The sequence below is a fragment of the Schistocerca cancellata genome, chromosome 2 (assembly GCF_023864275.1).
Source record: "Schistocerca cancellata isolate TAMUIC-IGC-003103 chromosome 2, iqSchCanc2.1, whole genome shotgun sequence".
Taxonomy (NCBI): Eukaryota; Metazoa; Arthropoda; class Insecta; order Orthoptera; family Acrididae; genus Schistocerca; species Schistocerca cancellata.
In genome coordinates this window covers 941,075,581-941,092,758 of record NC_064627.1, presented here as the reverse complement: position 1 = coordinate 941,092,758, position 17,178 = coordinate 941,075,581, and the positions used below count along the sequence as shown (strand labels likewise).

General features: G+C 41.2%; 1 protein-coding gene across 1 annotated transcript in view; it reads left to right on the top strand.

Annotated features, from left to right (window-relative positions):
• LOC126160007 (serine protease 1-like) overlaps window positions 1–12,264 on the top strand; it is a 141,851-nt gene extending 129,587 nt beyond the window's left edge. The window contains exons 4-6 of the mRNA XM_049916817.1: window positions 2,960–3,128; window positions 10,101–10,220; window positions 12,229–12,264. Of these exons, the coding sequence (XP_049772774.1) occupies window positions 2,960–3,128; window positions 10,101–10,220; window positions 12,229–12,264 (325 nt within the window). The remainder of the gene's footprint in view (window positions 1–2,959; window positions 3,129–10,100; window positions 10,221–12,228) is intronic.
• The last annotated feature ends 4,914 nt before the right edge of the window (window positions 12,265–17,178 follow it).

The window sequence follows — 17,178 nt, the reverse complement described above, 5'->3', positions numbered from 1 at the left end:
TGTTCAAAATTGAGTGAAATAACTTGTCTAAAATTATTGAGGATTTTGGTGAAGTCGAGGGAGGAAGTAAGTGTAGCTTTTGTGAGAGCCTCCCGGTATCTGAACTTCTTAATTATTTTCGTTTTCTGACCATTCAAAATTTCTCACTTCTGGTTCAAAAAGGTAAAGAACTATGAAACAGTTTTCTTAACTTGGCATTCTTTAAATTGTTTATGAAAGTGTGTTTAGCTTGCTTTACTACAGTGGTCAAGATTAATGGCCCTCCCCATTGAAAAATTCCGAAATGCACAAAGTTACTTTATTATAAAAAGTTCTAACTACACTTGATATTTATGTTGTGTGCTCATTGTGTTATAATAAATGTAATATCGGTTTATGTGTACCCATTCACCGTTTTATACTCACTGAAGGTGAAGTGGCTAGGAATGTCATTATCCATTAGAACAGTTACATCTTTTCTTTAAAGAACAGTGAGAATATGCTTGCAAGTGAACTATATTTAAATTCATGCTATGTAGAAAGGTTTTTGCCAATTTGAAACAGTTCATACCCAATTCCTAATTCAGTATCGACTTGCAGTAATAGTATAAGTGAAGTTACTCAGTTTGACAAAGTATTAATATAGAAAAGTGCATCAGTGTTTGTTCTGTTGGTGAGAATAGGTTTGTTATTTACTAAGACTGTTGATACTCACTTTACCACTTTAACGTTTGTTGGTGCTTGTATCTGAGTTCATTGCATTTTCGTAACAGAAAAGTATAGGCTGAGTCTCTCCATTAAAGTTGCGTATATCTTAATCTTTGAAAAGAGATGTTAATCATTCTCATACCTAATTAGGCTGGCGAGCGTTTTTCTTCATTCTTTGAACAGTGTGGACAAGTAAAATATTGTTTGTTACTGTTTAAATATTTACGTAATTCTGACTTTCACTTCCGATAAACCACCTACGTTAGGTACATCACAGTCAACACAACAAAATTCCTTTCAGAGGATAACACTGCACTGTTGCTATATACCATAATTGGTCACCAATATAGTTTCAGAACTTAAATAAAGAGCAGTGGTAGTGTTATGTCCTGCACAGACATTCAGGTGATCCTGCCTGTCATGTTACAGCCTACTAAAAGCAAACTCCTTGTAGTTATACACTGACACGAAAGGGATCACAACACCAAGAAGAAGTTTTGTGAATACAAACTAAATTTGGTAGGCGCGTTTCTACCCCTGAAAGATGCTTGATTCAAATTTCGCACCAGTCACAAAAGTAGTAGTAGCGAGACTATGTGGATACAAATCAGGTTTGCTTTAAATACACGCTGTAACGGTCGTGAGTGTTAGTTACGCTTTGGATTGCACATGTTGAGTTGATTTACTCAAAAATTCCTTTAAGGTGATAAAGATGCCATTATCAACAATTCTCTGAGCTTGAACGAGGTCACGTAATTGGGTACGAGAAACTGACCGCTCCTTCTGCGATACTGCAAAAACACTAGGCAGGAATCTAGCCACTGTACATGATTTCTGGCAGTGGTGGTCATGGGAATCTACTATCACAAGAAGACCGGGCTCTGAACAGCCACTTGGTGTTACAGAGAGCGAAGAGCATTGTGGTCAGCGTATGGCTGTGGCACATCGCACTTCATCTGCAGTGGCTATCTGAGCAGCAGTGGCACCATAGTGAGACAACGAACTGTTACAAATAGGTTAGTTCACGGACAGCCCCAAACCAGACGCTGTGTAGTTTACGTTGCACTGATCCCAAACCACCGCCATATGAGACTTCAGTGATGTGAAGCAAGAGCTCATAGGAAGGCAAAGCGGAAATCTATTGCGTTTTCTGATGAAAGGTATGGCCGTTTGGTGGGTACAAGGGAGCCCGTTGAGGGCCTGCAACCAACCTACCTGCATGCTAGACACACTAGATCTACACATGGAGCTATGGTCTGGGGTGTGATTTCGTATGACAGATGGAGTACTCTCGTGGTTATTCAGCGCTACACAACTGCAGATTCATACGTCAGTCTGGTGATTCGATATCCTATGCTACCATTCGTGAACAGCATTCCAGGAGGAGTTTTCCAACTGGATAATTGTCATCCACATACAGCTGTTGTAACCCAACATGCTCTACAGAGTGTCGCCATGTTGCCTTGGCCTGCTCGATCAGATCTGTCTCCAGTCGAGCACATATCGGACATCATCGGACGACAACTCCAGCGTCGTTTGCAAACAGTATTAAACGTCCCTATATTGACCGACCAGGTGCAACAGGTATGTAACTCCATCCCACGAACTCGGATCCGACTCGTCCACAACACAATGCATGCACGTTCGCATGCTTGCATTCAACGTTCTGTCTGTTACACGGGTTATTAATGTACCTGCATTTCACTTTTGCAGGGTCTTATCTCCAACTCCTTGCCCCAATGGTAACACCGGTTCCCGTCAGATCACCGAAGTTAGGCGCTGTCGGACTGGGCTAGCACTTGGATGGGTGACCATCCGGTCTGCCGAGCGCTGTTGGCAAGCACTTGTGAGGCAAACTGAGGACCTTCTTGATTGAGAAGTTGCGGCTCCGGTCTTGTAAACTGACATACTGCCAGAATACCTATTTGCTGATCACATGCTCCTCCATATCCGCATCCAGTGATGCTGTAGGCTGAAGATGACACGGCGACCGGTCGGTACCGTTGAGCCTGGCCTGTTCGGACGGACTTTAGTTTTAAGAGCTTATCTGGGGCTTACGTTAACTTGTGATCTTGCAATGTTAATCAATTAAATGTGTTACCTAAACAAATGTATTCCAGAAGTTTCATTAGTTCACTTCTTTTTTTAAATTTTGATTTTACAGCTTTTTTTCCGACACTGTATGTTGCAACACGACGTAAATGTAGATTGGCAGTAGATTCTTAACACTTTGGCCAGCGGACGACTGGACTAGGCTTTCGATTGTTCTCAGGGGGCCGAAGCTGCTGTTTGAGATGAGAGTGTCTCTGTTGGACATCGAAGATTGCTCTGATAAGACGGAGAGAGATCTGGACGCTACTGCGTTTCTCTGCACGTACACGGAGAATGTGGTCGGCTGCATGGGCGACTCTGGTTCGCCTCTCGTGTGCCGCGGCTTTCAGGTGAGCCATTAGTGAAACACTGTGACGCACGTTCGAGATCGGGAAGCTGTTACGGAAATCTAATGGTTTCGCTCGCTAGTGGGTATGCATATACACTGACTGGCTAAAGAAAGTGAAGCACCTAGAAGACATTGAGGCGGCGCGGTTCTTTCCGTCCCTTTACGACGGACCTGCACCTACCTGTGAACATTGTCTCAGCAGATCATCAGTAGGGAAGCCGAGTGAAACTTACTGTACTTCGACGTGAACCAGGCTGCAATTAAAGTCACTAATCTACGTTTCGGGAGAAAGTTTTCATATGAAATGAAAGGTTGGAAATTATGTCCTCAATTAATATATTCTGAAACGTACATTAGCAACTATCACTGCCAAGCCCGTGCTAGTCTTAACACAGTCACTGACAATCCCTTTCACTCACGTTAGCAAGTTTATGGTGTTTCATTTCCCGAAAACGTAATAGCTACAAAAATACTGATTGTTTTTTATTGATAATGGTCGCCAAATATTAAGTCTGTCGGTACCAAATGCAGTCACAGTTTTTAGCCACCGACCTGCTCAATACGCCACGCGGAATATATGTCGTATCTCGTCACAAAATTCAGTTAAAAATTCCGAGATTTCTACACACACATCGGCATAGTTATGCCGTCACTTTCCAACACTTTTGATGTATAAAACACTGCTAGATCCGGCAACTTATTATTTCCATCGGAACTACTACTGCACACGTCCGATCTCTTTCATGGCTAGGCTTCGACTCCTCTCTAGAATACTCTAAGTCTTCTCTACCAGCCGAGAAAAGCACGCGAAGAACATTGCTTTACCATTGGTCAGTTTACTCAACAGTCAATAGCTAAACAACATTCTCCCGCGTCAGTCCGCGCCTTTCATAAATAACCAATGGCAAAATAGTAAATCTAATGACTGCACTTTTTACCGACGTAATTATAAAAAAAAATGGTTCAGATGGCTCTGAGCACTATGGCACTTAACTTCTAAGGTCATCAGTCCCCTAGAACTTAGAACTACTTAAACCTAACTAACCTAAGGACATCACAAACACCCATGCCCGAGGCAGGATTCGAACCTGCGACCGTAGCGGTCACGCGGTTCTAGACTGTAGCACCTTTAACCGCTTGGCCACACCGGCCATCGACGTAATTATCTAATATGCTGAAGTTTTGCTAATGCATAAAGTTATTTACTATTGTTATTTATACCTGAATTAACTTTCCCTTTACTATAAACTTACTTTGCAAAACTGTTCTACAAAAATCCCATTTGTCCGTATCCATACTTCTTCGAAATGTTCCCACACTACATCCTACTACATAAATCGTTAAACAATTATCTTCATATTAACCTTAAACCACACTCACGCATCATTCATACTGCTAAAACACATTTATAACATTCTACATACAAAAAAACATAATAATATTTTATGAAAATACTAGAACAGTTTGTGAAAAACATTCTATTACTTTAGTGCACTCTAGTGGGCACAATCGAAACTAAAATCACAGTCCTCCTATCCAATATTGTCCTCTATCGACTGATACATAAACTACGCGCGCGTCCAGTCTCGCGTCACCATCTGTCACTATCCAGCTCTGAGACACATCTCCCACTTAACCGCCTCCAAGGCAGGATCGGTATACGGCGAACCGCCTCAACATGGCCGTATGTCGGCGTATCTCCATAGACGTACTCATCAGCGGCGGGCAAACAAATTCTTGTACGTGAAAATGCCTAAGACGAGGTAAAACGGGCATTTGAGTGCATTACTGTTCGTGTTCAGCCTTGTTACCACGCCTGGTGGGGTATACAAGGTATTCGGAAATTCCAATTACAAATTTCTGTCATTTGTAGAGGGGAGTGAGTAGATAATATTTTGAATAGGAACCCATGTCCGGAAAAGTACCTCTTCCGTTTTACGACGGTTTCATTTCAGATGCTTAAGTCATCCACTTCTCCTTGATGAATTGAATTAGGCGTGACGCAGTGCAGTTACTAGGTAACAATTCGAAAGGAAACATAACGAAACATCCATTTATCATTGAAGCTCACCTTTTTGTATTAACACTTAAACATTACGTGTTTACATTTTTCCAAGACAAAGGAAAAACCAGCGTACTCTATGTACAAAAGAGTACTGATGCACTGCATCTGCAGCTCGATGTGGTGACCATGAACGTTGTTACATACATTGTACTTACGAAGCAATCTCTCAGTTCCATCTGTTGACTCTTCAGTTTCTAGTACAGCGGCCAGAAATCGTGGCACCAGATCTTCCTTCTGCCTCTACAGGAGTCTCGTAAATTACCTGCATACGGTCCCACAACAAGTAGACCATCGGAGTTAAATCCAGCGATCTCGGCGGTCACGCAGTTGGACCGCTTCGGTCTATCAGTCTTTCACCATAGTGTCCGTTGCGATGTTTCCGAACCGCACGTGAAAAGTAAGGTGATGCACTATCATGGAAACCACATTTTCTGACTGACATTCAGTGGCACAGCTTCCAAGAACGGGTCCACGACATTTTGTAGGAAGCTCAAGCACGCAGGACCAGTTAGCTTGAGGGGGACAAGGTATGGCCGCTTCACGTGACCGTAAAGAATACCTGCCCACACATCAATATCAAACTGGTGCTGAAATCTTTGAACATGCATGACACGAAGGTTTTTGTCTGCCCAGACATGGCTCTTCCATCAATTCAGAACACAGTCGCTAGTGAACTTGCATTCATCTGTACACAGAACTCCACTTGGAAAGACTGAGTATATACGCAGCTTGAAGGAACCAAGTGCGGTAGGTAAAGCGTTTGTATAGAGGTGCGTTTACAGATAACTTTTTACGTTTTTCTTGAATAACTCGAAATCTGTGGCCTCCAGCTAAAACGTATCCCAGCAAATATTTAACCACATTAAATTTCCTACAAAAAGTTCCCGTTCACATTTTCTGTGGAGCTAGAGCTCTGCACAAGGTGAGTGAAAGAATGAGAAAATCTCTTGCATGATTTTTGAAGAAGTCTGGACCTTGAGGGTTGCATAAAACTACATCGGTAGGGGTAGGTGACTCACCCTGTATATATAGGGGTAATGCAGCTTGGACGGGCCACACAAAATGTATCCAGAACGACGAAATAATCCTGGTGCGGCTATTGCTGGGTTATTACTGATGGATGCGGCACATTTTCTCACATATCGAGGTCCTCATAGTTTTTAACGTTTATAGGTACAGAATTTTGGTTATGTTTTCGTTTAAACTGTACGTTATAATTTGTACCGTGGCACAGGGAAGAAACTTCAAATAGGACTTCAGTAACATAACTTGTGTGGGACTTGATCATATACACTGTCTTATCAGAAATATCCAGAGAACTGTTAGTTGACATTAATATGGGGTGTGTCCACTCTCAGCCTACATGACAATTTGAGTACTTATGGGAACACTCCACGTGGCACGACGAGGAAGGTTGAATGTGGAGTGGAATGAACTAAACGACTGTTCTGCAGAGATGCTGCATTCCAGCAAAGGCAATACCTTCTACATCTCTGCAACTGCTTCATGATAAGACTTTTTAATTCGGTTATAGTTCTCAGAACGGTGTTTACGAAAATTAGAATGTTCTATTGTTCTTACAGCCAAGATTTTGTTAACGGGTGAAGCATCGTTTGTAGAACATTCGTTGTATGCAGTATGGGACACTTGAAAACCCACGCTAAGCGACAGAACTGGGTAAACACACTTCATCTGTCAACATGTGGTGCGGGCTTTTCAAGAATTGTACCACTGGTCCCACTTCTATTGACGGGATCCTAAGTAGCCACAACATTCAGATGTCCATTTTCTCCCGAAAATATGAAGAGGCCAAAATTTTGTCAGAGACATTTTTGTGTTGCTAGTAGCCAAGTTTGAATAGGTGATTTTTTGTTTCATCAGACACATACACACACACACACACACACACACACAGACACACACACACACACACACACACCGTCGAAGTTAGATGACGGACACCAGACCTAAAATCTCCCAATGAACCTAGCAGTGTTCAGGACATCAGATAAAGACTTAAAAGTCTGATACCCTCTACAATCCCTCGCAGTTTGTCGGGCTACTTACCTGTTTTCAATCTCTATGGAGATGTATAATCTCCAAGTGAAACAGTACACTTGCGACAGATCACGTCATTTATGTATTTCTCGAGTAAGTCGTGGATGGACATTAGTAGCAAAAATTATCTATAGAAGAATGGAATGATTGATAGAAGCTGGACTGATGGAAGATAACACTGGCTTCTGGAAAAATTTGTGGCAATACAGATTCTATGACTTATCTTAAAAGATAGGTTGAAGAAAGGCAAATCTACATTGTGACATTTATAGATCAGACGAACGTTTTGTAAAATGACCATTCGTTGTACAAAAAAACTATGTATTTCTGCATCTGTACCCTGTATGATCCACTTAAGTATTACTGCATAAAGTTTGTTGCAGTAGTTTAGGTATCGCCTGATATACGATGTTTCACTTTAATTATGGGACTGTTGTTTATATTACTGGAATATTATTGCACGATAAGTATGATTTATGTATTTGTTATGTTGTGTGGACTTCTCTTTTATTTTGTGTACTGTAACTTTCACTATCCCTATTTTGCACGTCTTCCGTCTGTCAAGGATGTTTGGTAAACATATTCTGTCCTTTGCTTTGTTAATGATATAAATTTGCTTGTTATGTTGGCTATGTCTTACAAATGCACTGTCATTGATGTTACCCTGAAAATGTGGAACGTTCCCAGTTTTACGTTCGTTTCTTTCTCCTGTGGTAAACTGTATATTTCACTTCAAGCATTGTGAGATACCTTCGTTAGTATTTGAAGGACGGATTACGATCGTTGTTTGGATGCTTTCATCTTGACAAACTTGATGCTGTATCAACTTAAAGGAAAATGAGATTTGCTTTTAACTGAACTATTTTACCTTGTAAGAATACATATTTGATTTTGCACCCAAGCTTTTTTGAGTTATATCATTTTCGAGCACAATGTGTTTTCTCAAATGTTTCCAGTTTCGATGTTGACACCCAGTGATCGTGGTCTATGACCGAAACCGGTAGTTGATACATAGGTCTGATCGTTAAAAGGCATTTTATAAAGTACTTTACGATTTTTGGTTCTCATCTGACAACAACTGTAGGAATGGATTGGTTTTGAAAATATGTTGTAAGATGGCTATCAACAAAAGTAAATCAAGGGCAAGGTAATGCTGAGAGAAATATATTAGGCAATGGCTCACTAAAAGTAGTGGACTGGATTGTTCATATGTGAAACAGAAAACAGACGATGGATGGCATAAATAGGACATAAGAAGGAGTCTAAAATGGTAAGATAAATTCTATGAAAGAAACTGGTTCGGTATCATCACATAAAAATTCAAGAATTAGGAAGAAAAGAGTAGCAGTAAGAGGCCTAATATTGATAACAGGATACAGGCTCGAATGAACGGACGTTGCATTAATTATGCAGTTATGGAGTGGGGTTTCCGTGCAGACTTACGAGGCACTAGTCTTCAGACTAAGAAAAATGGCAACATCGGCAAAAACTACAACAAGTTTTAATGGAAGAAACACACATCTCTAAAACTCTTCTTTAGGGGTAAACTGCTATTTTTGACTTCGAGACAATGAAGTTTCCTCCAAATGTCCTGTACCTACTTTTCATATTTCGGAATATCTCATGGTTATTGCCACTCTACTTTGCAATAGCTGATGGAGGCTCAAAATTTCTTCTGGTTTTTTTAGCGCTGTTGCGAACTTCACCTTTCCTTTTCCCAGCAACTTATTGAACACCGTTTTCGTCTACGAGATGTTTACGTTATGTATAGTTTCATCACATTACCGTTTTTATGTGACATGGAGCCACAGAATCGGTAGGGCACACAGAGCCCTCCCGCCTGCTACTGGCGTGTAGTTTACACCTGAAAATAGTCAGAAGGCGATGCACGGGAAGTCACGAGAACCCGGAATTTACCTCAAAAGTGTTATTGTGCGCATCTGTCGCTGTTTAAATATAGTTCTTAGATATTTTAAATTAGCTGTATATTCATATAACTGTATATTCATATAGCTAATTAAAATTATAAGTAATGTATTGACGTTGTTACTAGTTACAGGAAGATAATATGAAACCACATAAAACTTCCTGGTAGATTCAGACTCTGTGTTGGGCCGGGACTCGAAACCAACACCTTCCCTTTCGTCGCAGGTGCTGCACCAATTTAGCTCTGCAGCACAACTCACGGCTGGCCATGTGAGCATTAATTTGCCATTACCTCCTTCCTACTTTCCACAGCTTTCCCGCATACCTTGTTTGACTGGCACGCATGGAAGAGACGATATTGAGGAGGAATGGCTTAACCACAACGTAAGGCACATTTCGAGGATGAACATTCACTTTGAAACGGAGAATGCGCTGACTTGAAAATCGTTGACAAATTGAAACTGCCTGTTGGAACGGGACTGCAATCTGGAACTTTTGCCTTTCGTGGGCAGGTGCTCTACAGCTGGAAAATAGGAAGGGAAGTACGAGCGGAACTACGACTTTCAGTGACAATGGTGTGTCATGCATGGCGAAGTCAGCTGGATGAACGTTGGCCCTGAAAGGTAAAGATTCCGAGTTCGATTCCACGTCCGGCACACAGTTTTTATTTGCCAAGAAGTTCCAGATCAGCACACAGTCTGCTCGTAGTGAATCTTCATCCTGCAATGGAATTATATCATCCGCCGAACCCAATTTTCTGATTTAGTAATCGTAAATTGGTGCTGACCCGATATACAAGCATTCAAGTGATTGTTAATTTTTTCTTGGATGTTACATGTGCAAGTCTGTCAACGACACGCTGCGGTAACGAGGGCAGGTGGCTGGTACCAGAAAGCTCTGACTGTGGCCTCTTTGCCCTGACAGGTGGGCGTGCTCTCATCGTGCCTGAACTGCACGAGATTGAAGCCGTGCATCTACTCGCGCATCGACACGCATCTGCCTTGGTTGAAGCAAGTGGTGGCCTCGGCGGAGCCGCCACCGAAAGTGTGTTACTCCTGTAGTCTCTGCCTTCTTTACGCAATAAATCGTATGTTTCTATAACAACCTACCACTTCTGCTTCCAATGATTTATGTTCCCCTGAGAAATATGTATTTTCAAATCGAAGGCCACACACATTTGCAGACAGAATCCCCGCAACACCATTTTTTATGTTGATGGCTCAACACAAAAGTTTTGTCTCAAATACAGATAGTGTTGAGGATCAGTGGACAAAGTACAAAACCATCGTACAATATGCGTTAGATGAGTACGTGCCCAGCAAGATCGTAAGAGATGGAAAAGAGCCACCGTGGTACAACAACCGAGTTAGAAAACTGCTATGGAAGCAAAGGGAAATTCACAGCAAACATAAACATAGCCAAAGCCTTGCAAACAAACAAAAATTACGCGAAGCGAAATGTAGTGTGAGGAGGGCTATGCGAGAGGCGTTCAATGAATTCGAAAGTAAAGTTCTATGTACTGACTTGGCAGAAAATAATAAGAAATTTTGGTCTTATATCAAAGAGGTAGGTGGATCAAAACAAGATGTCCAGACACTCTGTGACCAAAATGGTACTGAAACAGAGGATGACAGACTAAAGGCCGAATTATTAAATGTCTTTTTCCAAAGCTGTTTCACAGAGGAAGACTGCACTGTAGTTCCTTCTCTAGATTGTCGCACAGATGACAAAATGGTAGATATCGAAATAGACGACAGAGGGATAGAGAAACAATTAAAATCGCTCAAAAGAGGAAAGGCCGCTGGACCTGATGGGATACCAGTTCGATTTTACACAGAGTACGCGAAGGAACTTGCCCCTTTCTTGCAGCTGTCTACCGTAGGTCTCTAGAAGAGCGTAGCGTTCCAAAGGATTGGGAAAGGGCACAGGTCATCCCCGTTTTCAAGAAGGGACGTCGAACAGATGTGTAGAACTATAGACCTATATCTCTAACGTCTATCAGTGGTAAAATTTTGGATCACATATTATGTTCGAGTATAATGACTTTTCTGGAGACTAGAAATCTACTCTGTAGGAATCAGCATGGGTTTCGAAAAAGACGATCGTGTGAAACCCAGCTCGCGCTAGTAGCCCATGAGACTCAGACGGCCATAGACATGGGTTCACAGGTAGATGCCGTGTTTCTTGACTTCTGCAAGGCGTTCGATACAGTTCCCCACAGTCGTTTAATGAACAAAGTAAGAGCATATGGACTATCAGACCAATTGTGTGATTGGATTGAAGAGTTCCTAGATAACAGAACGCAGCATGTCATTCTCAATGGAGAGAAGTCTTCCGAAGTAAGAGTGATTTCAGGTGTGCCGCAGGGGAGTGTCGTAGGACCGTTGCTATTCACAATATACATAAATGACCTTGTGGATGACATCGGAAGTTCACTGAGGCTTTTTGCGGATGATGCTGTGTAATATCGAGAGGTTGTAACAATGGAAAATTGTACTGAAATGCAGGAGAATCTGCAGCGAATTGACGCATGTTGCAGGGAATGGCAATTGAATCTCAATGTAGACAAATGTAATGTGCTGCGAACATATAGAAAGAAAGATCTCTTATGATTTAGCTACAATATAGCACGTCAGCAACTGGAAGCAGTTAAATCCATAAATTATCTGGGAGTACGCATTAGGAGTGATTTAAACGGTACAGGCTTTTGTTGAAGTTTCGAGAACATACCTTCACCGAGGAGTCAAGCAGTATATTGCTCCCTCCTACGTATAACTCGCGACGAGATCATGAGGATAAAATCAGTGAGATTAGAGCCCACACAGAGGCATACCGAAAATCCTTCTTTCCACGAACAATACGAGACTGGAATGGAAGGGAGAACCGATAGGGGTACTCAAGGTACCCTCAGCCACACAACGTCAGGTGGCTTGCGGAGTATGAATGTAGATGTAGATGTAGAAGAGAACCTTTTGTAATCATTACACGTAATTTTTCGAGTACCTATCTTACTCAAACTATTCACAGTAGTTTTGTAATTGGCGCTTTACAGATAACCAACGAATATGGATGTAATGTTAATGGATGAAATACGAGGGGTGATCAGTAACTAAGGCAACACACTTTTCCCTCAACCAGTTCCGGTTGAAAAAGAAAATGCGGAATTTGCTGTGGGACATCGTGGAATATTCCTGCTTCTGGCCCTGTATTTTCATTAAATTCCGGTAGATGGCGGTGCTATACGTTACCTCCAAAATGGCGTCTGTAACAGAGGTGCGTTCCAAGCAGAGGGCTGTCACTGATTTTCTTTTTGCCGAAAACCAGAGCATCGTTGATATTCACATCGTTTGCGGAGTGTCTACAGATAGCTAGAGGAAAACAGAAACATGCTGACTCGTTGGGCTATGTGCCTGTTATAGCCGCAACAAAGTCGCACAAACCTGTTCCGCCTGCCAGCCAGCTGACAAGGCAGTGTTTCCTGCAATGTTGTAACGTGCGGACACTCTCATTCGAGGCGATCGATGGATCACAACCAAACGCCTAGCTGCACAGCTGCACCCCTCTGTTTATAGTGCTGACTCACTCTCCACCAGTTGTGGTACTCAAAGCAGTGTGCCTACTGGGTTGCTCACAGCCCAGCAGAAGACCATAAAGAACAATGAAGGACCATCTGTGCAGATTTGTTTGCGCGTTCCGAGGCTGATGGTAACAATTGTTAGTCAGATATCAGCAGAGGCAATCAAACATTCGGTTCATCACTTAGAACCTAAAACAACAGCAATCCATGGGGTGGCGCCAAACTACCTCTCTTCCACAGAAAAAGTTCAAAGCCGCACCCTCAGACAGTGAAGTCATGGCGACTGTCTTCTGTGGCTCTGAATGGGTTACTCTGTTTGAAGTCCTCCTCCATGGTACAATGATCAACTCCTCAGTGTACTGTGCCACCTTCAGGAAACTGAAGAAACGACTTTAGTGTGGTCACAAAAATGCAAACGAACTTATTTTTCTCCATGACAACGCAAGGTCTAAGACAAGTCTGCGCACCCACAAAGAGCTCACAAAATTTCATGGAACTGCTCTTCCTCATCCACCGTACAGCCCGGATCTTGCACCTTCTGCCTTCCATCTGTTTGCCCCAAGGAATAATGCTTTCCGCGGGAAGCAGACGTTTATGATGGGGATGTATTGATGCAGCAACACGTTGACGATGACATCGACCAGTAGTGTGTATTATATCTCTTAAAAAAATGTGACTATTTATTTAGAGGAAACACTCTCCTAGTAAATTTGTTTGTCCTTTGTTTTATCGTGATATGTTACTGATTTTTAGTGAAGTTAGATTTTACGTTTAGCTTTCAAAAAAATACAAAAGAGATATAATAAGCAAAATAATGAATTTCGTAGGTTGCCAGTTACGTATTATATCTGGTTTTATCGACTACCCGGCTCCCTACAAATTACTGTAAATGCAATAGCGTAAAATTACTCGGGTCTGCCCCTCGTGGTCTCGCGGTAGCATTCTCGCTTCCCGAGCACGGGGTCCCGTGTTCGATTCCCGGCGGGAGCAGGGATTTTTCCTGCCTGGAAATGACTGGGTGTTGTTGTGTCGTCTTTATCATCATCATTCATCCCCATTACGGTCGGAGGAAGGCAACGGCAAACCACCTCCATTAGGACCTTGCCTAGTAAGGCGGTGCGGGTCTCCCGCATCGTTCCCCTACGCTCTGTAAAGAAGCATGGGACTTCATTTTTTTATTTCAGTATTACTCAGCTCCAATTCACTATTACAGGAAATAGACAAGTTTTAATAAAATTATTTCACTGGATTCCTTCAGTTAATCTCACTGAATATTTTTACATAATTTCTTCCGCTCCGGCTATCAGATATTGTGCTGTGAAAAAATATTTTTAAATGTACCGCGTAATGGCGGCTAATTGTTAACAGACAGAGATCACTGTTACTCGCTCCGCAGCAGCTGGAAACATGCTAAATAATTTTCATTAAATATTCTTTTCATAAGATAAATGTGGCGTAGGTTCATGAAATAACACACGGAGATCACTTTATACTAATATATTCTTACTAGGACACAGTTTACACCATTAAATATTTGCAATTACGTTACGACAGAAACAAATGCTAGCGCAGCACAATAGCTTGAATACCTTATTCCAGCTGACACCAGAACGAACAGAATAAAACAGACTAGACAGAAGAATGAGCACTGCATTGTATTTTACACTCTTACAAAGATAATAATACTTCTTTTAATTACTTACACATTATAATCTCATACACTAAAAATAATGTGTTTTCTGCATCTATCGATCTATGTTGTATATTTTTACAGTTAGTGTTATTACCTTTCGCAGATAAATCGATGTTTGCAATTCATTTTGAGTCACATACAGTCATTTTTATTTATGTTTCACCTCGATAATGGTGAATATTGCAAAAGGGACACTATACGGTCCCCTGGGCTACAAGGAACACACTACTTAATATTTGGTCCTTGTAGACCACGAGTGTCACTTTTCTTTCGTTCGTTGGTCACTTTCAGGTCACTTTACCGTGTATTAGGTCATGGGTACACATTCATTTTGAGTCTTTTTACATAACATGGCTGGGGACAGTTGCAATATAACAAGCTCTTCCATTTGGACGAGGGCCGCAGGGAAACCCCAGAAAAACCTCAGCAGAGCTGATAGATTTAACCCTTGGGTCTAGTGAAACAGGGCATACAACCCGTCGGCTTTGACCAATGACGTATACTTTACTCATAGATAGTAATGTCTTCACTTCGAGCCATAGATAATAATACAGTTCTGTGTTCTGGATAAGCGCTATAATTGTGTATTAAAATAATTGAATGTGATTTTAAAAGAGATATTCCTGAAAATATTCTTCGTGTGCATTTATTAAATTAATTGGTTGTTTCTTTAATCATTCGGCACTTTATAACATTCTTAATGATATTGAGATAATCTGGACTGTTAGTTTCTTATTTTAGAACAATTTTTAGTATCTCAGTTTCATTTGTATTTATGGATTTATCTGTTCCGATGAACCTTGATGATTTACGATAGGCTATGAGCGAAGACATGTTGGCCACGATTTGTTTTTTGCAAATGTGTGGTCTCATTGCTGAGTATGTTCGATGTCGTGAGTGCTGCGAAGATATGCGCCTCGCAAGTGTATCTCGTCGCCGTATGTGACTTTTGTTGATGTCTTTCTAGGCGAGCTTCTGTTCTTTTAGGAAGTTCCCGTCTGGTAAGTTCACTTTTCCATTTTCTTCTTTTACTGCATTTGACTGTTTTGACATATTTCGTTGTTATATTACACCAAAACGTATGTTTTCGTGTAGTCCAGTACGTAATAGAAATTTCGCAGCTGTCGTTCTTCTTTCGTTTCCCATCATTACTATCAGTAAGATTTTTTCGGATCTGTACTAGCAATATTGAAGGCGAAACGGCCGACACAACTGAAATTTGTATCCCATCCTTCAGTTGACCTTTACACTGACACTACATATTCGGAAAGAACGACATATGTGACATTGATGAGATTTACCAACATATGTCAACTGGAGAGCAGGATACAAATGTTGTGTATAGCTATATAGCTCAAGTACAGAATGGGATACTATTAGCATCGAAGGCGAAAAAAAAACTATACCCCATAGTGATGTACGGGATACAAACAGTATATGTGTCGTCCTATTGCCTCTTCGCGTAGTTCAACTGAGATACAGTTTGCAAATGTAACATACGTTCATTTCCACTTTTGCGTTAGCAGTGTACAAATACAGAGGTCAACGGAAGTATGGGATACAAATATTATGTACGAAGCTCGTTCTGCTATCGCTAGTACTAATATCTGCGTAAGAACAGACTATTAGTGATAGCGGATTCGAAATAAACAACACATGTAAAATTTGTATCCCATGCTTCATTTAGGGTTTAGTGAAGCAGGGGATATATAGTTCAACTGAACAACAGGACACTAATGCTAGTGAAAACGAAGAAATCAACGTATGCCAAACTTGTATCCTGTACTACACTTTAGCAATAGAGTTCGAATGAGGTTCGAGATACAACTCAAATAAATGTGAGTGATGCATTCTATGCTACCAATATTTACCATCCATTTTTTCCCTTTCATTTTCCAGAGAAATAATACGATACAAACAAGCGATATCCTTAACGTAAAAATACTATTGGCCTTTATATATGTCAACTATATTTTTCGTCTCTCGTATTCCTTTGTTTCTGAACACTTTTGTCAGCTCTTTCATCTGTGTAATAAATGCTCTCTGGCCAATTCTGACGTCATTGGTCAAAGCCGACGGGTTGTATCCCCTGCTTCACTAGACCCTAAGCCTTTGTGTCACTTACATAAGTTGGTTCTACATGTGTTGGTATTACAATTATTTACATCAAATATAAAATTTTCTGAAAAAGAAACAAACATATAGTTTTTATATCAAAGTGTTCATCAAATTTTTTATATTGTGTTGGTAATATTTTGAGTTTTTTCTTTTATTTTTGTCGGCGAATTTCTCGTCGTGTGGTGCGGAGGACGCTGTATGTCGCTACCGCGATGCCTCCTGCCCGTTGCCATGGAGCGTCGGCTGGAAGCTGTTGTCTTCTTTCTTGTCCGTGGCCGGCGGTCAGTATGTGGAGTACGGATCGACGTTATTTTGTCTGCGTGGTGCGTCTGCACTGTTGCGCACCGCTCGTTAAAGTTTTCAGCACGGGAGAGGATGTTGACTCGTGCAAATCATGAAACAAATGCACATATGTTATAGAACGGATACTGCAAGATGTTATAGCTGTGGGAAGAATTGATTAGTGAACATTATTGCATCATCGAGGCACAGGCTCAGTTACTTGGTATTTTCGTGTTCGTTTGCATGTACTGCTGAATGATGCAGGAGATATGATACTGAAGTAAGCACTGCACATCCTTGTTGTCATCACTTCGTATGGAATATTTATGTTT